The following is a 22,306-nucleotide window of genomic DNA, read 5'->3' on the forward strand; positions in this document are numbered from 1 at the left end:
ACTATAAGAGTGAAGGATTGTAGAATTAAGAGCTACAAGTCAAGAACTGTAAGTGTAATATAAACGAAGCAGGTCTGGTTTTCTAAGCACTATGATTCCTAATTGAGTTACTACAAAGCCTTGTGTGCTGCAGAGTTCTTACTATAAGGACAGATACCTGGTCTTTCTAAACACTTATCTTCAAGCATGTGACTGTCTGAAATACTGGTAACATCACTATACGCGTGAGCAGAGGTTGGTGCAGAGCCGCATCGAACCCGATGTCGGGCCCTTTCACTGCTCATCAATCTAGGATATTTACGCCATCGATCTTGAGCTGTTCTTATTCAGTTCTAGGACATTCGCCCTAATGATGGAAGTAAACTTTGAATACGCAAAAGGCGACTCCGGGATGTAATTGTTTTGAGCTTAATTAATGTGGAGATTTGAATCCTTGATATCAGTGCTGCTATTGGAGATGAAGAGATCATCAAGAGCATGTGATTAAGTGATATTGGGATACCTACCTTTCTCGTCATTTACTAAAGTAAGACGTTGCGGCGCACTTGATACTGTATTGGCCAAGCCGAGCACCTGCCTTTCAATCCTGCGCACGGCTCCTGCTCCGATACAACATTCACAATCAGCTACCTGTTGATACGCCTCCTTCACACCTCATCCATTGGACAGCCTTGTGCACCCTTGCGGTGACCGGCTTGCACACGCTACCTTGGACAATATCTATCCCACCTGGCGTAGATTACGACACGTTCAGTGGACCCAATATAACCTTGGTTCATGTCCTCTGGTTGCATTATTGGCGGGCATGAACCTTTTTTGCTTTTTCCTTGACACCGGTCCTGCCTTCACCGCTCACAGCCTCAATCGTGTCTTCATTCCAGGACCATGTTGATTCGACAGAATGAGCCGCCGCAAAGTATGATGCGGCTGACTCCGGGATATCATAATCATCATCATTGAACGTGGACCTGCTTACAGACTAACAGCTTCTCCGGTCCCGCTCCACCCAGGCCCTGGTGTTTATCGGGCGACTGCCTTACGAGATGGCCGGTATCCTTTCATACGCCGATTGTTAGTCAATAGTCGTGGAAAACACTTCCGACCACTATTTGGCCTCGACTCCTTGTATCTGATGATGACGAAGCCCTGCCCAGTCGGCGAGATGGCACCATGCCTTCATGTTCAGCTGGGCCAACCCAACGCGCGTGAAGGATCTACACAAAGGGCAGCCTGGGACTTGACCACCTGTATACCCTCTATTGGATCCCCATTGAACTGTCGGTGAAGAAACACCGGATTTCGTGCGCCAAAAGCTACCTTCCTTCGAAACGGTACCCAGCAGGACACACACAGTGCCATGAACGAATCATCCCAATGGGCAAAAGCAAACCATACTGTTCAATTACGAGGCTTGCGCAATACCTTCCAAGGTTTGATCGAAAGCAAGCTTCCTGGGAGATTAATCTTGTGGATACGTCTATGCGGTCAAGGCCATGAGAACTTGAAACAACAAAATGTCAGATTCATGGACACTGCTGCTACATGTCACCAAACAGGCACGTCACTGCGCAGGGAAAGTATTGACATGAATACCCCTGCCCTCACCACGTGCCTGTTTCAATGACCATGGTCTCTGAGTTCTCCCAAACTGTCATCTTATTGGTGGGACGAACGCTTCTGAACGTCACAAAAAGCAAAAAGTCGACCACACCATGCTGACCCTAATCCATCTTCGAGTACGGGACCATGCACCCAGGCGTTGATTCGCACAAACTCTAAATCTCAGGTGGAAAGTGAACGCACTAAGAGGACGTTCTTGCATGCAAGCTAAAGACTCCTGCATATTGTGGAAAACCTGCTTGGCTACCTTGACAGCGGTTTCGAGATTTGACATCTTTTCTGCAAACACGTCACGGAACCATTCGGTATGGTGAAAGTTAAAGAATATGATGACCATTCAAAAATAAGGTGACTATATACACGTGATAGGAGCTTTCCTCGAGATCGAACTGGTGGGTACGTATAGCGAAAGGAACGAATGCAACAGCTTTTGTCGGCCTCGATTGCTTTTGGAAAACCCTTTTAGCAACACCATATAACAAATCAAGTAGGAAACCGGGTTAATCAACATAAACGCCACGAGAAGTATGCACGAGCGCTCAACGCCGATGAAATGCTTAACCATGTTCCGAACACAACGAAAGTTCATGCGCTGATCGCCAGAGAAAGCGGAGTAGGTGCAGCTCGTTTGGAGAAGACAAGAAGAACGGAAATACTGCCGCAGGTTGGTCCAGTGTGACGCAATGCTGCTGAGCGAAGAATGAGGGGTCGCGCGACGTCAGGCCCGACGCTCATAGAGAACTTTCGACAGCCATGAGCTCGTCAAACGATTCTCGCCACCTCCGGACCTCCTCCTTGTTGGGTCTCGGCAGCGGTTTGCGAGCATATCCTCCGTAACCGTGGTGAGCCATCAAGGCCGCTTTGGTGCCGATGATCCCGCCTTGAATAGCGGCCCAATCGCCACGGGCTACAATGGCTTGCAGCTTGCGTGCATCCGCGAGTTGACCTGCCTCAAAGAGTTCGACAAGTCTGACGCAAGCCTTGGGCGCAATGTTGGCCATGCCGCCAATGATTCCGGAACCGCCTCCAATTAGAGTTTGAAGCGTGAAATCAACCGAGCCGCCCATACACATGAAGCCAGAACCCGGCTCAGAGACAGTTGCGGCTCGGGTAGCGGCTGCAATTCGGTTTAGCTTGCCGGTATTTCCACAGGTCAATTTGCATCCAACAATGTTGGGATGCTTCGCCAACGCGATGATGGCATCGGAATTGAGGTCGAGACCAGAGACAGCGCCGGGGTAATTGTAGATGAGAATTGGAATTGGAGAAGCAGTGGCAACGTCCTGGAAGAAATCCATAATCGTGTCCTTGGAGAACAATCCTTGGTAGTATGCTGGGGGAAGCACTAACGCATAGTCTCCGCCAGCAGAGGCAGCTTCCTCGCAAAGTTCGATAGACTCTCGTGTCGATTGAGCACCGCAACCAACAATTACTGGCATGTCGCCATATCCGGCATCGTTGAGAGCTTTGCGGGTGGTTTGTGTGATGAGATTGCGTTCTTTGTGGGAGAGATGGACAGCCTCTCCATTGGATCCTTGGGTCGTGATGCCAGCAACACCAGCCTTCGCCAGACGAACGGCATGTTTGGCAGTGGTCTCAACATCAACGTTGTCTGTTACTGGATCGAAGAAAGCAACAGTGGGCACGTAGATGCCGGGAACCAGGGATCGACGAAGGCCAACATCGCCGGACTCCACGGAGCTGGTCTCGAAAGTGTCGTTGTAGGGAGACATGGTGTAGTGGTGATGATGATGAACTTGATATCCAGAGCCAGCACTGAAGCTATTGGAAGGAGAGGGTGCGTCGTGATGTGGAGACATTATACAAGAGACTTGTTCTGATCGGCTGTCTAAAGCTTTTTATATAACCAAACGAGGTGGAGAGCAACGGAACTTGTGACAAAGAATAACCTAAAACGCGACGAGAAACGGTCCGAAAGGTACGAATACGTCAATGATAAATCTCAAGTTCCATATCGAGGATGGATAGCACAGATACTTAAATAGTGTCCGAGGGGAAGTGGAGAATGGTATGGCACGGCATTTGGTACTTGGTCAAGTGTGGGGGTCCAGCTGACTGCTTAGAGATTGATAGGGATGGGATGGGCACAAAGACAATGGGCGAACAAAAAGACGCACACTTCACTTTGAAAGAACAAGCACGCGTAGTCATGACGAGCAAAGGGGCGGTGACTATGGAGGCGCTCTCTCTGACTGTTACCGATGTCAGGCACGGTTGTATGGGCGGCTTGGCCACCCAGGGCCAATTGCATAGCAGCAATGGCTGATTGAAGCGGCGTTTGCTTTTTCTCCACGTCGGAATAGAAACTGGCATGGAGATGACAAGAGCTCCTGTACGTCGGATCTTGGCCGGAGATGGTCAAGGACAAGGGGGTGCGTGCGCCTTGGGTCGATCTTCCTGCAACGCGTGAGAGAGTCGCAGTGGGTGGTGATAGGACGATGATTGCCACCACCATGTAACCCATGGCAAAGGGTCGATGGGCTGGTTCGAGCGTTGTTGGGGCACATTGCTCTAAAGTTCGGGGGATCCTAGTGTGGGGGTGAGGGGGCACGACTCCAAACCGAACTGAAAGGCTGGCCCGCAACGCGCCGCACAACTTACCTACAAGGAGGAGGAACACGGCTCGCGCGGCGGCGACTACTTCTCAGTTTGCTCTGGTGATTCTGATCATCTGATATTCATCACAGCCGCTTTCATGGTTGTTCTCCGTCCGTCGTGGTCCCAGTCGTGGTTCCCATCATCTCCTTGCTAGCCATTCACAGCGTGCATCCTGCGAATGCAAAGGGTACATACGTGAAAGAGTGAGGATTTGGAGAGATGCAAGACGTGGCAGACGTTGTCTAGGACCAGACTGGGCAAAGCTGCCGGGGTTGGTCGTCACAAGATCATCTCAGCATCAGCACGACAAATGCTGAGCATTGTGTTCAGCTGCGAGCGGTCGATTGTACCGAACGCTTGCGTTGATCGCTGAGGGATTACTGGTATCGACAGGAACGGAGGAGCCCTTTGGGCACGACGCTTCCCTGTTCCAACTTGTGTTACCCGACATGACGAAGCCGAATGAATGCTGTGGAGAGATTTGCTCCCCCACGCTCTATTTTTGTGGCGTTTGTCCGGCCCAGAGCCGGTCAGTGCCACCATGTTATTCCAACAACGAGTTCCCCAACAATAGCATCTTCCAACTATATACCAACACTCGTATCTCTAAGAGTCTTCAGAGCCGTGAGGTCTCGCCCGTCGACAAGGCGTCCTCTTCGGGCCTCGCTGTGTCACTACTGCTCCCGGGATTGCGTTGGTGCAAAGTCAATTGCTGCACCTTCAAGGTTCAGACGTTGGTAATATTTGTTCCAGTAATTAGTGCAGTGCAAATGGAGAAGGTCGATACATCTGCGCAGATGCGCGTGTGGAGCGTGTGCCGAAACGAGCGCTTCGGCAGTCGAAGAGGAATTGCAGACCCAAAGAGGTGGAAACTTCCGCCTCTCTTTGCTTTTGCCTCCCAAATGCCAGGCCCGCCCGCAGTGGGAAGAGGTTGCTTGGAACTTTTGTTAACGGTTCCTGAGTTCCGATGGGCAAGTAGTCATCATACCCCACGCCATGCCCACGGCAAAACCGCCATCGGAATTGTAACGAGACTCCTGAAAGAGGACACAATCCATTTCCGAAGCATTGCCGGCTGACCCTAGATTTTCTTACATGAGAATCTGTCTTGCGGTGCACCCTGAACGCATCGTCATGTTCCTTCACAACGGGATAGATTATACTGTATGTAGAGTACATACAGACGGGTGTCTAAGGCCATGGATGTTCATGCTGGCACGAGGGAGAAAATTTTCACTTTGCAGTGGCTCCATTGGATAGTTACATGCGTTGTCGCGTAACAGGCATAAACATCAGGTATGTATGCATCATTCATCATCAGAATCGATGTACTGTGTGTTAAGGAGTGGGTTCGACATGCACACAGCCTCCAAAGCAAGCGAGACGTGTTGAAATTGGACCGAATTCGTTCGCTCGAGCTATTACCCCACAAATTGTCGATCCGAGAAACATGGCGTCCCCGCTTTCTTACCACGTTCACTCTCTGACCGCGTCGCTACGCTTGCCGACACACCCATTTTGGCCTCTGACTTGCATGACGCCCAGTCGTCCTCTTGATCACCTCGACAGCGGCCGTCAAAAGCCTGTTGCAGCGGCCATATGCACGCAATATCAGGAGAGGCCAGCCACAGAAGTGCCCAACCTAAGCAGTGCAAGCTTCCTAGACTCAAGTACATATCGCAGACGCAGGCCCTTGTCTGTTTAAGTTTGCCTGGTTCATTCATGTGACACTCCTGACGCACTGTAGCTATTCATGTACTGTATGTTCATGTACAGTAGAGTACATGGGATCTGACGCATGCAGTGGGCGAACCGTCGACGCAACGCAGCACATGCTTGAATGATGCTGGAGGGGATTGATCACTATCTGATAGGTCTCTACGGGCCTGCACACTGCTTCTCTTCAATAATTTTTATTCTCTATATTTGTGACGTGAGGCACAGCTAAAACTGATGTTAGATAATTTCAGGAAGCCTCAGCCGCTCATAGATACATTTTCCATACTGGGTATCTTATTCATGGAAAAATCAGAGTCAAAGTGGCGTCTAGTTGACGAATACGGACAGCATCGCGAGTTTGATGGCTTTCAGGTAGTCCCCGTACGTTATTCCGCTACTGAAGTTCCAATAATTGACGCACCGTCATAGTGCCTCAGCCCAGAACTTAATCGGACGTCAACATCTGCATGTAAGAACAGGACGAGAACCACGCCGCTTCCCTGCATAATGCATACCAGCATTGAAAAGGCAATATGGCTTATCTTGGCGGACGCTGAAAATAAGCTGTAATGACCTCGGGTATCTTCTTTGAATGCAGCTCCGCACTTGAACAGTCGTGAAAGATATCAAGCAGATCAGTGTCCAGTCCGATGCGGGAGGGAACTTGTCACTCCAGCTGATCGACCATGACTTGCTTTGAGTTTGTCGATCGCATCTAGACCTCTACAGCCGCCCATCATCTAGAAGTATGTCTTGCTATCTCTGACGAAACTCTGAGGCCAGGTTTAATTAAGACTTGCAATGAAGGGCCGACCATCTTGTTGATCGGTCTGCCGTCTTCAAAGCCGTGTTTCCTGCTGACTTATTGGAGCCTCCGAGCTCTTGATGCCAGCCTTAGCAACCATTTACCGAGACAATCCCGCGGGATGTTCTCGATTGCCCACGCAGACGCCTTTCAGGAACGCTCGCAAGCGTGGGATGCCAAGAAATTATGAGAGAATCTCCAGAGAACATCAGTTTTGATCCTTGTTAAGATGAGAATATCACGACTCAACAAAACCCAAGGAGAAGATATTCCGGAGAATTTGCCATTTTGCATTTGCCCCTCCATCCCACGCAGAAATCACCACGCCTTTGATCCTTGATGCTAGGACGTCTTACGAATGTCACGACACCAAGAGTAGCAATTCCTACCACTCATTGGCGATCGATTACCCTCACGAAACTCCAAGTGCACCCTCTTCCAGTTGTTTCTATTATTCAGAGTCCACCAGGAAGGGAAAAATTCTTTGCGAGGGTAGTCTTCAGCTGATCGTGAGCAATCTCCGCCAATCGGATTCGAAGCAGTCAGTGAGCACACGACCAATATTGGAACCAAGGTTTCCAGGTACATACTCGAATTCCTTCATGAACTTAAGTCCACACCCAAAAGAGAGACTTCTGCTTTAGATTTGAGATTCGGAAAACCCCGCAGACACCTCCACAAGTACACCTCGGCGATGGGAGAGAGCGGCGAAAATTACCTGATGAGTGGGTCCAGCAACTCTATCCTCTTGCCCCGCACTCAACATTACATCCGGCGACCACACCCATTGTAACCTGGGGTCATACGAGTACGACGACGCCTCTCCTGTACGATATTGGTAAGGACGCTAGTGCGCTTCTCCGTGGCCATGCCCTTGCAATGTGGGGAGGCCTTGGTGCGGAAACACGGATTTGAAAAGCCCATCTTACGTTTCAACCGATGCTAGAATTTCTCTTTTCAAATACTTCCTCTGGGCAACTGGCCTGCAAGTATGCAGCGAACGGCATGCGCGATATGGAATGACGTTCCCCCTTCCTGCGCAAGTCTACACAACACATCTCCTCATCTAGCTAACATGCTGAGGATATAGATTTGAGCTCATTGCTATCGCCGACTTGGTCATCTTTCCTGAATCTCGCTTTCTCTTCATAAGATTTCGAACATGCATTGTCAAGTTCCAAAACTGAGAATGGTGTCTCAGGCATAGTGATTATCGGGAGACAGTATCCTGGGCTGGGTCCATACCACTCTAAAACGCTATCTCACTTTCCTAACTCTAAGAGGTATCAACATTCTTCTTATCATTTCACTTACAATTTCGTTATCTATATTCTGACTTTCGAGATATCTCGAACCATTTCTCTTCGTCATCATCATCATCATTCATTCACGTGATCTCCGTTTCATCCTTCAGAAGACCGGGAACATACGAGATCAGAATCCTAGCATCGGAAGACTCTTCATCTATGTATTGTTTCGGAATGGTTGACATGTTCAGAAGATTGACTTACACACATTGATGCATATTAATCTCTCCGAGTTGCACATATGCCATCGACGAGCGCCGAACGCACTGGCTTCAATCCTTTTCCGGTTCAGCCACTTCCTGAATTCAGTCGGCACCTAAGGAGCAGCTGGATTCTTTCATATGGGGTCAAAGCGGAACACCGTGTTGAACCCAATTGGCAACAAGTGATCGCTCTTATTCCATCTTGTATCGACAGGGAATGCCCTTCTTCCATGGTTTGGACATGGATTCATGATCGTATCAAACTTTGGAATGGATTTTGGAAAAGCAAGTTCTAAATACACTCATATTCGCCCGTGCGCCATCTTTGGCTCTGCCCCTCGTCTCTCCTCTATCTCGGTTACGGAAGCGGGCCCAGTCTCCGATGCTTCAGCTGGAAACGCTTAAATCGACCCTGACCAACCTTGCCAGAAATCTTTACAAATCGTGGGGTGCCCGTCATCCAACTTATCACAATGGCATCCCACCATAGCGCACGACCTCCTTGCGCAACGACTCCAATTTCCCTATCAGTCATTATCGCGTGTATGATCGTCACATCAACACAGACCTCCATCAATCTTTCTCCTAGGACAACGAAGCAGCGGTCAACATAAGTACGGTCATCTTGTCCAAATGCGGGTCAGTCTTTGTAACTGGCCGAGGTCATTGGCGAGCGTTATCGGCCTCTCCAAGCTTCAAACCGGATCGCAACGCAAATCCCTGCGACATATTTCAATGAATGGTACTGCGAGTTCGAGGGTGAAAACCCCGGTCCAATCAACGTGACATGTTGTCATCCTAGGGTCTTATAGAAACGTGCAAGGCAGAGCCACGCACGACTGCATTGCACGAGCACGGATTCCGACCAGTAGTGCAAGGCCAACCGATCAATGTTAACCTGCGTGGACGCATTTGGTTATTGAAGGCTCTTCGATGCATTCTGCAACGCGACCGCTCTTGCATAACTAGATCATGCATCTGCTTAGGGCAGTTGATCCTGTTGGTATGGTGAGATACGCAGGATAGCAATTGTGTGTCCAAAGTATACGCTCTTGAAAGATCCCCAGAGTTCACCTTCAGTTGCTTATTCCTGATCAGCATCACTTCCTGGGGCGTTCTCACCTCCAGAGTCGGGGTTCGAGAATGAAAGTAATAGCAGGATGTCATAAAAGTGCCTTACCCCCTTGTTCTGACTAACAATACTGCACGTTGTAGTCATGGCTTGTCCCTCCGCACAAAATTCCCTTAAACGAAGCGGCTTGAATCCTCCAACATGAGCAGAATTTACTTTTGCGTCTGCGGAAGTGGCTGCGGCGGGCTTATGCACCGACAACGTGTTTTTGGGGAAGCTTTGCCTACCAGGATCCCACGTTACCACATTGCTTTCTTTTTTTCGAATCATGCGTACCTAATCGCCTCTTGCTGCATCGGCGGAAAGGCCTTCATACATGTTCTTCGCTTACGCGTCGTGATACCGTCGTGTCGGGTACTTGTCCTGGTCATGCTTCATCCATTGAAGGGGAATAGGCATGTTTGCTTTTTGGACGCCCAGCGACAGGGGTGGCTTCCTCAAGGACATTCGCCGATATACTCGAGAGCTCGTCTGCTTGGAGTACGAGATGATCTTTTCGAGGCATTTCAGCCTGTCATGCAAGTTATTACATTTTTTCTCCCGGTTCTCTGCGAACTTTTGACACCAGCCTGTTCACTGACGTCTTGCCACGCCTGCGCCTGCATTCGTGATGAACTTGCTTACCTATACTATGCATGTATTATTCTGTTACTACTCAGCCATGGAAAATTCATTTCTGAGGGGGGCTCTCACTTTGCAACCATGAAATTCCCAATTGAGGCTCATAGGCGTCGGGAAACCTGCATCCCTTCTATCGATGTTGCGAAGCGGTAACGAACATCCGGTCTTGGCAAGGTACCCTCTGCCTGAAAGGACTAAAAAAAAGCAATGTGAAATCATGCTATTCTACGACTCACCGCTTGAAGTCACGAGTCAGATGCTCTTTGGACATTCTCTTCTCAATGGCTCAATATATTGCCTCTTTCTTCTTAGTCCGGTGAATGAGAAGGCTTTAGTTAGCTCATTTCATGGAGAGTGATGAAGAAAGACTCCAATAGAAACGTGGCATTTTGTGTGAGCAACAACGAACTTGGTTCATAGACCTATAGTTTCTCTACTATGGCTTTCCCTATGACTCTACAGATCTACGGTGGGCGTTCGTGTCCGGTGACTATGGTGCTGCATCCATATCACGAAAAGAAAAGAGCAAAACTAGGAGGTGACGAACCAGTGCTTCTACGGAAGGATGTCGTAGATAGCATTGCCTTTGTCGTTTACTGGTTCTTATTTCGTGTGAGTCGGACTATTACAATGTGAGGTTCACTTGGTATCCCTCGTGTGAGGATGAGAATGACGTAGACTGGTATGGTTGTAAGGACTTCGTTGAAGTTCCCCTCACGGGTTCAATCATCGATTTTGGAACAGCCCCCAGGGCTGAGAATGCTATTATCTGAATATTGGTCCCATCCAGTGCAAAAATCCTGGATGTGACAGATAAGGTAAGTTTGCAGATGCGGGGAGTCTTCATCAATCTCCCACAGGCTAGACACTTATCTAGCGATATTGATTATATGTCATGTATCTGTAGGTATACTAATTTTGGCCTTTTTTTCTTCGAGCCTTTCCCAACTTAGCTCCTTGGTCGCCCCAGAGCGAACTCTCTCTTTCCTTCTCGCACGCACAGATGCGCCGTGACGGAGCAGATGCTTGTTCTTCATTCATTTGCCTACAGTCCGAACAACACCACACATCTCCATCACCATCGCATGATTGACATACCACCAGGACCAAATGACACATCGAGCCCTTGCATTTCCCTAACCTGTCTTCCGCCACGTTGCAGACATGGCAATTTGAGACTTTGTCTCCCTCCGTAGGATCCGCCTCATCCAATCCAATGGCTCCACGAGCGTCAAAGACGTAGTTCTTGCCCTTGAAGAAGCTATCATCCTTGGTCTTGTGCCCCGCCTCAATCTCCCTTTGCATCCATTCCTGATACGCCACGATGCCGCCATGGAGCGTGTACACCGGAGCATCACTGCGCTCTTCTTGCGCGGCAAGGGCCTCCTGCATCCACCTCGCACCTTTCTCGCAGCGGATACCCCCAGTACAATAAGTTGCTATCGGTTTCTTGTAAATGTCGTTTCCAAGCACGTGTCTGGACACATATCCGGGCCATTGGCTGAATCTCCGCACAGCGGGCCGGACAGCGGCTTCCCCTTTGCTGTTTACGAAGTACCCGATCCGGGATTCGTAGTGGTTCCGAACGTCGATCATGGGTATTGAGCCCTCCTTGCATAGTTCGTGGAATTGTTCTGGCGGTAATGATATGACATTAGACCATGACGTTGGTAAGTAGTCTGTTATCCCCAGGGGAGTGATTTCTGCGGTGACTTTTATAGAAGCCTTTCCCCCGAACGCACATGAGCATCCTGGTGTTGGCTTGAAGTATGCTTTTCTGCTGTCTTCTGATGAGAGATCAATGCCGCTGAACGACCAGTGTTTAGAGCATTCTTCGATACATGTTGTGATGGAAGAATCGGTGCCCCCGAGGGTGATATTGAAACCTTCGCGGGCTATCCTGAATTTACCACCAAGATCTAATCGCGATGCTAGGTCTTTGTGAAAATCAGCCAGTGCTTGTGGTTCTGATGCTTTGCTCTTATGCTCTGCTGGAAGCGCAGGCTCGTTGTCCCAGTAGCGGTAGAAGAGAAGGACTTTGCCACCGGTCTGCCGTGCTGTGCATGTGCATTCATACGAGACCGGATCTGAATTATCTGGGGGATTGGATATCATATTGAGCTGTCCCTAGTCTTCGCCTGGAATAAGTTGATATCTCAGACGATCGTAAAACATTGTAGGGTTATTTTAGGGAAGTAGCGAATCAACGCTAACGGAATTAGGTAAGAGCGCTATGATACGACTGCCTTACAACATGTCAATTGCATCGATCCTGATTCATCCATCTTCATTGACTATTCTTCCGTAGCCATCAGACCTTCTGAAAAGGTTAATGGCCTGGTGCTAAATTAGGTGTCGAAGTGCGCAGCTATCCACAACTTGTAACGTATGCTACCCGTTAGGGCGGCATAAGATTTAACATTTCTTCTTTTCTCCTGTTTTCGTTGCTATCTTCATTGTCAATCGATATATAGGGATTAACAATGGATCCCTTTACGATTCATTCAACTCCGTCATGTTCTAGCAGCGGCCCGAGTTGTGCCGATATTACTGCTGGATTCATCCGTCAACATCCTTACATCTCAATATTGTCAAGCTTTGCGATCATATGTTTACTCACAACCGTCTGGTCAACAAGAAGCTTCAATGCACCGAGAAACAACAAAAGTAAGATCACACAACCACCTACTATACCGTATATGATACCCGGTCTATACCACGGATTTGGTTTCTTGATCAATGGGCTGGCCAAGTTCTTCACCATCATCTTGTAAGGAAACCCTACAGGATAGCTTCTGTGAATATGATGATTGATTGAAGAGAATTTGTTAGGAGAGAATATGGCGAACGAACCCCCTTCCTTGTCCGACCAGGCCCAATGAAATTCGCCATTGTCACTGATGCCGCCCATATCCGAACAGTATTCCAGGCCAAACAGATGTCTATCCGACAGCTCCACGCCCAAATATTCGGCAAGCTTTTCGGAGCTCCGAAGTCAGCTCTCGAAGTGTATACCAAGGACGCCTCCCACTTGCCTGAAGAACAGAGAATCGAATACGCACACATCAGTCTTCCAAGGAGGTACTTCACAGGCCCTCATCTCAACACGCTTTCCGAACGTTATCTGGCTGATTTACGACATAATTTGGCCGCCGTGCATTTCAAAGAGGGAAATTGGGTGGCGATAGAGGACATGTTCTCCTACTTCCAGCGGATCATCACTCGGACGATGATCGATGTCATCTTCGGTACCAAGTTCCTGCAATTGTATCCTCGCACGATCGCGGATTTCTGGGAGTTTGACCGTAACCTGGACACGTTTTCTGCGGGGACGCCGAGATTTATGGCGAGCGCTGCGTACGAGACTCGCGATAGGCTGTTAAAGAACTTCGTGGAGTGGGAGGACTTAATGCTCAAGGCCGATGGTGTGTTGGATGACGAAGCTGACTGGAACGAATGGGGCTTGAAGTTCATTCGGGCGAGACAGAAGGCATTTCTCTCGATGGAGGGCATGAACGCCGAAGCAAGAGCGAGCGAGAACCTTGGAATATTGCAAGGGTAAGATTAACAAGTTCCGCATCCTGAACGATGACCCACAATGTAATTAACAATTTGAACCAGATCGAACTCCAACCTCCTACCCTCCGTATTCTGGACCGTCTTCGAAGTCCTCCGCAAACCATCCTTGAAAACGAAGGTCACAAAAGAAATCAAACAACACCTCGCCTCCAACTCCAACACAATCGACATCTCCAAACTCGGCACGATCCCCCTCCTCCAATCCCTCCACTCCGAAGTCCTGCGCCTCCGTCTCGCCACCGCAACCGCCCGCACCGTCGAGCAAACAGACGTTCAACTCGACGACCAGTACAAACTAACAAAGGGCACGACCGCGTTCGTCTTCAGCCGCCCCCTCGCCCTCAACCACGCACTCTGGTCCCAAGCCCGACCCCTCACCGTCTCCAAGCCATTGAAGGACTTCTGGGCCGAGCGCTTCCTCACCGCCGACGGACGGTTCAGCGTCGAGGGCATCTCCGGCTGTTGGGTGCCGTTCGGTGGGGGTACGCACATCTGCCCCGGACGCCATTTTGCGAAGAACGTGGCACTGTCGACGTTGGCGTTGCTGCTGGGGGAGAATGAGGTGGAGTTGGTGGATTGGAGTGTGTTAGACGAGGTTTTGCCCGAGGAGGAGGGGTTGGCGATGGGGTTTATCAGGCCGAAGGTGGATGTGCCGGTTCGGTTGAGGAAGAGGAAGGGGTTTATTCAGTAGGATGTGATGGAGATTTTACAGCGAGGCTGCCGGCGTATTCTTCAGCAAGCGAACGTATACTGCATTTCCTCAAGATGTCAGCATTCATGGTGGGCAAACCGAAGCGTTAAACCAACAAGACAGAAAGTCTCGATTGAGATACTGGCTAATAGAAAATCCTTATGTCACAAGAAATGATGTTTTTTCGTCTTCATCGCTATGCAGATGCAAGCCGCACGCATATGAGAGATGTTCCCCAAGATATACGCCTAACACCTCCTCTTTCAATGACCCCACATCGTCTGACACTCTCTATTCCACCCTCTCTTTCAATCTTTCCGCTTGATAAACCACCGAAGTGTCGCCTCCTGTCCCTCTCCCGTGCCCCACATTCCCAGACCACGACACGTAACAATGCTTCTTAGTTGATGAAGTTGACGCAGAAGAAATGCAGCAGGAAGCTCCCGAGCACGAAGTCGGCGAACGCCCGCTCGTGCGACGTGCCCTCGAACTCCTTGCTGTTCTCCGGGTTGGTCTGCATGCGCAGGCTGGCTGTGAGGACGAACTGGCCGACGGTCGCGCTGAAGCCTGATAGGAAGGCGTTGAAGGGCTGTGGGGTTCCGTATGTGTTAGTTTGCTGACATCCTGTGCGGTTGCTATACTTCGTGGGGGAAATCGGGAGGATAGGTATGGGGAGAAGAAGGGTTTGAGTAGGTGAAGAGGGAATTGGTGTATGTCATTTGTTGAGGAAGAGAAAGACAGGACTCGACGTACAAAGTTTCCAACAATGATGCAGTACAGGAACTGCAATGCGCCGACGACGACGAGGAACGCCATGAAGGTGTCGAGCAGCTTCACGCGCGACGGCGTCTTATTCACGTAGTTGTTCCATATTCCGGTGAGGATGTCTTGTGGAGCTGATGAGCTTCCTGATTTGGAGGACTTCGCGGGGGTGGATGCCGTGGTGGTGGTTGGAGCTGTTGTCGATGGGGTGGTTGCGGGGGCTCTGGATTTGGGCGCCATTGTGGATGATTTAAGCGTAAAGGAATTCGAGGTATGAGTTGGAGATAGAGAGAGTGTGGCTCCGTGTTGGCACGGTCAATTGGGCTGGGGTTGTTGATTCGGAATGGATTGTTTCGTGGTGTAGTCGTCGTCAGTGTTCAGTGTAGCTTGAGGCCAGAAAGGCACATCTGAACGACGGATGGCCCGTGCACTTCAGATGGGATGGATAAAAGCGGGTTGCTCGTCTCGCCAAGCAAATTTAGGCTCAGCCAATCCAGGGCGGGCAAGGAGACAGGGATGGAGCTCTCATAAGCGAATCGGCGGTTCGGCGTCTACGGACAGCGGCCATCTGTGGTTTGTACGAGGAAGTACGATGATTGGATTGGTTGATCGATTGATGATGCAACGGGAAGGGAGAGCTTCCCCCGCCATCTGCATCGTTCTCCGTTCTCGTTTCTTATACTCCGCGTTGTCCTTCTACTTACTTACTTTGTTCGTTCTAGAACGCGAAAGCAATCAAATCATCTCTCGATTCCTCCGTACTTCCATCTCGTACTTCGTCCGCCGTCACAGTACTTGAATTCCTTCTATCCATCCATTCTTTACAACCCACTCTAACCCATCACATCTCAAGCAACAATGGTAAGCGCGTCTCGAAAATCCCCATCAACTACACCCATCAACAACACCAATCGCTAACCAAACACCCCCAAACACAGTCCCTCGACACCGTCGCCCTCGTCCTCGGCTCCCTCACCGCCGGCGGCGGCACAATCGGCTACGTCCGCACCGGCTCCATCCCCTCCATCGCCGCAGGCCTCACCGTCGGCTCCCTTGTATGTCCCCTTCCCTCCCTCTCCTCCCCCTTCCCCTCTCCTTAAATCCATTCAACCCTAAGAACCACACATACTAAAATTGAGCAGTACATCCTGGGCGGCCTCCGCATCCGTAACCGCAACCCCTACGGCGTGGAGCTCGCGCTCCTGGCGTCCGTCCTGCTGGCCGGAAGCTCGATTCCCCGCGCCATCAAGAGCGGGAAGCCGCTGCCTATGGGGTTGAGTGTTCTCGCGGCGTTGGGACTGTTTGCGTTCGGGAGCGCGTTTGCGAAGGGGGGGAGGAGTGCGGCGTAAGGTTGGATTTGGGTGGATGACGGAGGAGAAGCAGGGGGGAAGGAGAGTTGGAATGGGATTGCCATTTTCTTCTTTCCTCTTTTCTTGGGGAGGATGGAATTGGGGGGGCATTGTAGGATTATGTAGTGGGAATGGAAATGGAATTGAATTGAATCTTTTCTCTTTTTACTCTCTCTCACAATTGGTGTAAGAGGGGGAAGCATTTTGAGGGAAAGAAGAGATGTGATGGTATTGAATGTTCGTGTGTCTGAAGTAAGGTATGTTTATATTTGCTATTTATCAAGACTGTTTGAAGTGCAACTACGAAGACGCTTCGCCTTTCGAGATATTTTACGACTTTTTTTCTTTTGTCTGGGAGCCAGATTCTTGCGTCCCGAAACAAGTCATTCTTCCAATCTATCGAAAAGGAGGACTGAACTCTCCTGGATACAACACTCTTTTCGTTTCCATCCATGGCATTCATTAAATCATATACCTCTCCCCGTCCCATGAAATGAGGAAACTTTCAATCATCTCAATGCCCATTCTCCTACTCCTTACCCACCAACCCAAATTCCTCCCTAATCGCCTCGCCAAACCTCTTGATAGCCTCATCAATCCTATCCGCCGGCGCCGCAGCATACGTCGCGCGGAAGAACAGCGTATCATGCTTCTCGTTCCCATCCGCATAGAACCAACTGCCCTTCATAAGCAACGCGCCATGCTCGATATTCCGCATGAAGATCTGGTCCTCCAGCGTCTCGATGTCCTTGGCCGGGTACTCGGGGTGCTTCTTAAATTCTATCTTGAGCCAGTGGAACATGCCCGCGGACGGCGGCTTCCACGAGACGATCGACTTGGGGAGGTGTGTTTCGCAGGCGGCCAGGATGACATCCCGGCGCCGCGTGTACTCCATGCGGATGTGGATGAGCCAGTCGAGGTACCCGGCGTGGCCCCAGTGCTCGTCGAGGAGCTTGAAGAGGATGAGTTGGGAGGGCCCCGCGGGGCCTTGCGTGGATACGTCCGCGTGCTTTTGATAGCGTTCTACGAGCTGCTCTGAGGCGGTTACCCAGCCGACTCGGGAGCCCGGGGAGATTACTTTGGAGAAGGAGTCGAGACGCATCACGCGCCCGTCCACGTCCATGGAGAGGTAGCTGGGTACGAGGCGGTGGAGGAAGTCGGCGTGGGAGGTGGGTGGGGGAACGGCGGGGGCGTCGGGGCCGGTGTAGGGGTTCATTTGGAGGAAGTAGTAGGGTTCGTCTTCGATGATGATGACGTTGTGTTTCTGGCAGACGCGGTAAATTGCTGCGCGGCGCTCGGCACTCTGGGTGGCACCGGTTGGGTTCTGGCCGGTGGGAACGGTGTAGAGGAGATGGGGTTTCCGACAGCCACGGGCGTTGACGTCCCAATTGGTGAGGATGGAGTCCATTTCGTCTGGGAGGAGACCTTCGGTGTCGATGGGTACTCCTACGACACGTAGACCCAGAGGGAGCGCCGTCTCCACTGCGGCGGAGAACGTGTATTCTTCTGAAAGAACCACATCACCGGGTCTTGAAAGAAGACGGAAGCTCATGTCGAGAGCAGAGGTACTGCCGATGGACAGCGTACATCTCCAATCCTGATACGGTGGGTCGTGGACGAGCTCAGTGTGCTCAGTGACCCATCGAACGAGCTGTGCTGCGCCAGATCCCTGGCCATAGTTGAAGGCAGTGGCAATGTCGAAAATCGACTTCTCCTCTGCGAGATCGTGCTTGCCAGCCGTGAGGACGACGCCGGAATCCTTGGTCTCAGCTTCGGAGAAGTGGCCAGCACTGGGCACCTTGACACTCAATTCCTCGAATGGGAAGTACTCGCTGGAGGGAAGACCTCCGCCTAGGGAGATGATGCCGGGGGTGGCTAGGTATTTGGCTGCTTCTTTCAGGGAATTGCCCTTTCGAATTGTAGCTTCATGGGAGAGATAGTCTGGAACGATAGTGTATTAGCATCTTGAGCTAATTTTATCAGTAATGGAGAATCTTGTAGACATACTATCCCACCGTTTTGCCTTGGGCTTGTGGTCACATGAACCATGCCTAAAATGGGCACTGTTGGAAGGAGCAGCTACACCCCATTGTTTCTTGTCAGTCTTCCTCCGTCTCCCGTAGATCTCGTTGCTTTTGAGGGGGGCCGCCAGAGGATTGGGGAGTGTGACTCCAGTGGTATCTGTGACGGCTTCGACTTCAATGGCCGCAGGAGGTGCCATTGCGGAAATGTGTGTAAGTGAATGAGTCAGGTAGAGGGCGGAACGTGTGTAAAGGTATGGTGGACCTTAGTCAATTGGAAAGTGAATTTCGGTTACTCAGGTAGTTGATGTGTGTAGGTGTGACACAACAGTGACCAGATATTTGTCTCGGGAAGTAGGTATTTACGTAGTAGATAGATAGCAGCGTGTGAGTCGTCTTATCTAAGTAGGAAAGTAGGTAGGAATGACTTAAGTTCCCGCACGCCCTACCTAAGTACACCTCCATCACGCCCTATCGTAGTAGGACTAGCGAAGGAGTATGATTACTGAGAGAAACCCACATTAACTCGCAATTGCACGATTTGATTCCCTGAACTACCATAACCAGACCAGGTACGGAGTAGTTCTACCTACACAAATCATCGGAGACGCTGCTTTGTCTCCTTTGCCCGTTTAGGATCGGCTACCTGCGGATTGGGAAATCGGATGCTCCTCCATCGCCAATCACATCGAGGGACTCGACACCGATACACGTTCCAACGTTGCCAACCTTACGCAAAAGCCATGCAGATCAGATGTAGCGTCATCGGATAACAGCTCCTCGCGCGCCCTGCCAAGTACACCACTCCGACTCTCCGAGTTCACGCCGTAGTGAGTTGATAGATAGGTGAAAGATAGGCTGGGCGGTGTGAAGACGTACATACATAGATTATACATATATGTACGTGCGTACCACGTACGCACATGTGCTTTTCCGTGCTATGTGTATGTGCGAAGCGGAGCACGGATTGCAAGACTTCAACTCATACTCCGACAGCGATCTCGGCTCGGCGTGTTACTGGCCAATTGGTACAATGAACGTTGAGAGCGTGTGACCAGTATGTAGTCATGTACATGGCCATGGCACACTTTACTCCGCTCAACATACGTAAGAAGAAGCAGATCCATTGGTCGGAACTCTCGATCCATCATTTGGTCATGAGCCTTCATTCACCTCACACGTCTCGAGCAAAGCCGCGAACAACCGGATTAAACAGACATTATCCATCCTCTTTCTCATTTCATACTTTCGTTCTAACTACTGGGTAACTCCGCCATTACTCTCTGGTATCCGTGCCTAGACGTCAAATAACGCTCCTTCTGCCAAAAAGGACTTTACAGACTCCCGGAAATTTTTGCAACGAACAAACAACGGCCTGAAAATGCTATGCATTCCCCTCCCAATGCGAAACAGATGAACTCCCCAAACGTAGTCGTGGAAATAAGGTGCCATCGGAACTCCCAAGTCCCGAAGTAAAAAACAGACGCAGATGTGTGGAGATGGTTGGGTTGGGGAAAAAGAGACAATAAAAACAAAGAGATCATGACAACCCTCCCATCTAGAATCCAAAATATGCATTGTCGGGTGCTCACATTACGCAGCAGTTTTCGTCTTTCCCATCTTTCCCACCCTTCTTGCCTTTGGTCTTTTCCAGGGCGGATGGACTGACTGGTTGCCCGGATGCCGCAGCCTGAATAATGGCCAGTCGTTGCTTTGCTCGGTCGTCTCCGTGGTCGGCGGCCTTTACATACCAGACATTGGCTTCAAGAGGATCACGACGGCATCCGATGCCCATCTCGGTGAAATAGCCAATCGCATATTCTGCCTTGGGAAGTCCTGTAATTCTTAAATTAGCAATGGGCATACCGTATATTGGAAGATTATGACTTACCGTGCTCAGCAGCTCTCTTAGCCCACTCATAAGCTTCGTTCTCATCCTTCTCCAGGACTGGCTCTGCTCCGACCATGTACCACGCGCAGAGGTTCATCATAGCTTCTGGGATATCTGCCTGGGCGGCACAGTTGTAATAATGCACCGAAAGAGCGGCATCCTTCGGACAGCGGAGCAGCCCATGCTCGTAGGCCTCGCCCAGTCTCAATGCAGCTTGAGGATGTCCCAGCTCGGCAGCTTGCGTGAACAATTGCACGGCGTAGATCTCGTCTTTGAAAATGTCGTCTCCGTATCCCGTCTCGTGCAATTGACCAAGCTCATAGGGAGCCGAGTTGTACTGGTAGTCAGCAGATTCCGTGGCTCGCTTGAGCCACTTCACGCCCTCTCTGTAGCGATTTTGCAATCCCATGTCTCCTGTCAAACACGCTCTGCCCAAGCGCGTGGCAGCTCCAGGGTGATTCTTCGAGGCTGCAGCGCGGAAGAACTGAACTGCCTTGGCGTAGTCCTTGCGGCAACCCCACCCAAATTCGTAGCAAAGTGCTGCACGATAACCCGACTCTGCGTGTCCGTGTTTGCTGGCCGCAACGAAAAGTGGGAACGCTCGATCGTAGTCAGGCTTGTCTTTATTGAAGAGACCCGACGCATAGCCGTCGGCAAGATAGTATTGTGCGAAGGGGTAGCTCCGGTCGGCCAATTTTTGCAATATTTGTCGGGACTCTCTTAGAAGCTCTAATGGAGATAAACCATGGGTATCAGCACCATGGTCGGATGCCCTCAATTCCCGCGCAATCTGCACCATGTACAAAGCAAACTCATACTGTACAGCACTATCTTGGGTCTTTTTCACATTTGCCTTGTACATATCCAGAGTTTTCTTAGTATCTTGAAGAGACGCATTCTGCCCCACCACATTGCGAAGCGCAGTGTTACCGCCAAGATTGGAAGCAGGGGCGATTTGCTGATTATAAGGTAGGTTCAATAGATCGACATAAGAGGTAGGTCTGGCGTCAGGAGAGCGTCGATTCACGGCCAATTGTCTACCAAAGTTGACAGGAGAGCCTCCGCCTCCGACGGAGAGACGTGGGGATTGTGCAGCCCCGGGGTGAAGTTCCGAACCTAGCGTGTACGCAGAGCTGGGTCGTTGGACAGTGCTACGGGGCACCTGGAGGGGCACCTCGGGTCCAAAATCAAAGTTACCGTTTCGAGGGTCACTATTGTTGCTTCTGGAAGAGTGCTGGGAGCCGGACCTTGGCGATTGCACATGTTCATGAGGTGGGACCGAAGGTGGTGGAGGTGTAGGTTGACCATAATAGCCACCAGACTGGTAGTCTGGCCTTGAGTCTACCCTTGGGCTGTATACTGAAGAGTCCTCTTGAGCACTTGCCATGTCTAACTCGCCTGCATGTGAGTATCTTGCATTGTACGAAGGTGTGCTAATGTTGAGCTGATGGAAAGGAATGTCTTGCGGCATTGGCACGTAATCTGAAGCTCCACTGCCTCTCTGATCCGGACTGTCTCTCGAGGGCGTTCGCGAATGGCCCATTGAGCTTGCTCCAAAAGACGACTCCGACAGTCTCGATTCGCGCCCCCCGGCTACAGCGTCTTCGTGTTGGCCGAAATTGAAAGAGGGTATGGCAGGCTGCTGTGCAACGTCGGGGACAGGTTTACGGCGGAGCGATAGGGAGCGGCCCTCTGAGCTCGAACGACTAAAATTGTCGTCCTCTCGGTGCCTAGAGACGCCATTGCTTTCGTATGGAGACGGTGGCAGCTGTTTGCCTGACGGATGAGTTGCTGTATCCCCTTGGTATGCCATGACCGCTTATGAGCTTTAAGACTCCTCTATTATGGGTCCTGCCTTTATTTGTGAATATGTAACTTTTTTGGTCGAGCCTGACTTGGTGCAGTGCGGGGAGAAAGTTTCAACGAGGTATAATGGCGGGGGAGGAGATGAAGCTCGAAGCGAAGACGAATCGATCGAAAGTTACAG

At 50.5% G+C, this 22,306-nt stretch overlaps 12 protein-coding genes across 12 annotated transcripts; 5 read left to right on the forward strand and 7 right to left on the reverse strand.

Moving 5' to 3' along the window:
• Nucleotides 1-1,953: 1,953 nt before the first annotated feature.
• BU24DRAFT_424364 (aldolase) lies at nt 1,954-3,803 on the reverse strand. Its single transcript, XM_033528478.1, has one exon. The coding sequence runs from the start codon at nt 3,438-3,440 to the stop codon at nt 2,352-2,354; it is 1,089 nt and encodes a 362-aa protein (XP_033381699.1). The 5' UTR covers nt 3,441-3,803; the 3' UTR covers nt 1,954-2,351.
• A 434-nt stretch (nt 3,804-4,237) lies between these two features.
• BU24DRAFT_424365 (uncharacterized protein) lies at nt 4,238-5,418 on the forward strand. The gene has a single exon (XM_033528479.1). It carries the CDS (start codon nt 4,689-4,691, stop codon nt 5,316-5,318), a length of 630 nt encoding a protein of 209 aa, XP_033381700.1. The 5' UTR covers nt 4,238-4,688; the 3' UTR covers nt 5,319-5,418.
• Nucleotides 5,419-5,611: 193 nt separating this feature from the next.
• Nucleotides 5,612-6,096, reverse strand: BU24DRAFT_424366 (uncharacterized protein). The gene has a single exon (XM_033528480.1). The coding sequence runs from the start codon at nt 5,913-5,915 to the stop codon at nt 5,661-5,663; it is 255 nt and encodes an 84-aa protein (XP_033381701.1). The 5' UTR covers nt 5,916-6,096; the 3' UTR covers nt 5,612-5,660.
• Nucleotides 6,097-6,998: 902 nt separating this feature from the next.
• Nucleotides 6,999-7,578, reverse strand: BU24DRAFT_424367 (uncharacterized protein). Its single transcript, XM_033528481.1, has one exon. The coding sequence runs from the start codon at nt 7,349-7,351 to the stop codon at nt 7,106-7,108; it is 246 nt and encodes an 81-aa protein (XP_033381702.1). The 5' UTR covers nt 7,352-7,578; the 3' UTR covers nt 6,999-7,105.
• A 1,619-nt stretch (nt 7,579-9,197) lies between these two features.
• On the forward strand, nt 9,198-10,346 carry BU24DRAFT_235998 (uncharacterized protein). The gene has a single exon (XM_033522233.1). It carries the CDS (start codon nt 9,547-9,549, stop codon nt 10,177-10,179), a length of 633 nt encoding a protein of 210 aa, XP_033381703.1. The 5' UTR covers nt 9,198-9,546; the 3' UTR covers nt 10,180-10,346.
• A 408-nt stretch (nt 10,347-10,754) lies between these two features.
• On the reverse strand, nt 10,755-12,174 carry BU24DRAFT_424369 (uncharacterized protein). Its single transcript, XM_033528482.1, has one exon. It carries the CDS (start codon nt 12,139-12,141, stop codon nt 10,939-10,941), a length of 1,203 nt encoding a protein of 400 aa, XP_033381704.1. The 5' UTR covers nt 12,142-12,174; the 3' UTR covers nt 10,755-10,938.
• Nucleotides 12,175-12,318: 144 nt separating this feature from the next.
• Nucleotides 12,319-14,462, forward strand: BU24DRAFT_394111 (cytochrome P450). The gene is made up of 3 exons (XM_033525218.1): nt 12,319-12,796; nt 12,859-13,584; nt 13,648-14,462. The coding sequence occupies exons 1-3, from the start codon at nt 12,510-12,512 to the stop codon at nt 14,294-14,296; spliced, it is 1,662 nt and encodes a 553-aa protein (XP_033381705.1). The 5' UTR covers nt 12,319-12,509; the 3' UTR covers nt 14,297-14,462.
• A 71-nt stretch (nt 14,463-14,533) lies between these two features.
• BU24DRAFT_442476 (defender against death DAD protein) lies at nt 14,534-15,674 on the reverse strand. Its single transcript, XM_033530530.1, has 2 exons — nt 15,050-15,674; nt 14,534-14,885 (listed from the first exon to the last, which is right to left on the reverse strand). Exons 1-2 carry the CDS (start codon nt 15,296-15,298, stop codon nt 14,697-14,699), a joined length of 438 nt encoding a protein of 145 aa, XP_033381706.1. The 5' UTR covers nt 15,299-15,674; the 3' UTR covers nt 14,534-14,696.
• BU24DRAFT_236105 (uncharacterized protein) lies at nt 15,388-15,931 on the forward strand. Its single transcript, XM_033522234.1, has one exon. The coding sequence runs from the start codon at nt 15,477-15,479 to the stop codon at nt 15,855-15,857; it is 381 nt and encodes a 126-aa protein (XP_033381707.1). The 5' UTR covers nt 15,388-15,476; the 3' UTR covers nt 15,858-15,931.
• BU24DRAFT_424372 (TMEM14-domain-containing protein) lies at nt 15,605-16,575 on the forward strand. The gene is made up of 3 exons (XM_033528483.1): nt 15,605-15,919; nt 15,997-16,113; nt 16,201-16,575. Exons 1-3 carry the CDS (start codon nt 15,917-15,919, stop codon nt 16,405-16,407), a joined length of 327 nt encoding a protein of 108 aa, XP_033381708.1. The 5' UTR covers nt 15,605-15,916; the 3' UTR covers nt 16,408-16,575.
• Nucleotides 16,576-16,668: 93 nt separating this feature from the next.
• On the reverse strand, nt 16,669-18,834 carry BU24DRAFT_424373 (PLP-dependent transferase). Its single transcript, XM_033528484.1, has 2 exons — nt 18,415-18,834; nt 16,669-18,348 (listed from the first exon to the last, which is right to left on the reverse strand). The coding sequence occupies exons 1-2, from the start codon at nt 18,626-18,628 to the stop codon at nt 16,937-16,939; spliced, it is 1,626 nt and encodes a 541-aa protein (XP_033381709.1). The 5' UTR covers nt 18,629-18,834; the 3' UTR covers nt 16,669-16,936.
• An 804-nt stretch (nt 18,835-19,638) lies between these two features.
• BU24DRAFT_493879 (HCP-like protein) lies at nt 19,639-22,201 on the reverse strand. The gene is made up of 2 exons (XM_033534001.1): nt 20,320-22,201; nt 19,639-20,264 (listed from the first exon to the last, which is right to left on the reverse strand). Exons 1-2 carry the CDS (start codon nt 22,130-22,132, stop codon nt 20,017-20,019), a joined length of 2,061 nt encoding a protein of 686 aa, XP_033381710.1. The 5' UTR covers nt 22,133-22,201; the 3' UTR covers nt 19,639-20,016.
• Between the last annotated feature and the right edge of the window lie 105 nt (nt 22,202-22,306).

The sequence above is a fragment of the Aaosphaeria arxii genome (assembly GCF_010015735.1).
Source record: "Aaosphaeria arxii CBS 175.79 unplaced genomic scaffold BU24scaffold_6, whole genome shotgun sequence".
Classification (NCBI taxonomy): domain Eukaryota; kingdom Fungi; phylum Ascomycota; class Dothideomycetes; order Pleosporales; genus Aaosphaeria; species Aaosphaeria arxii.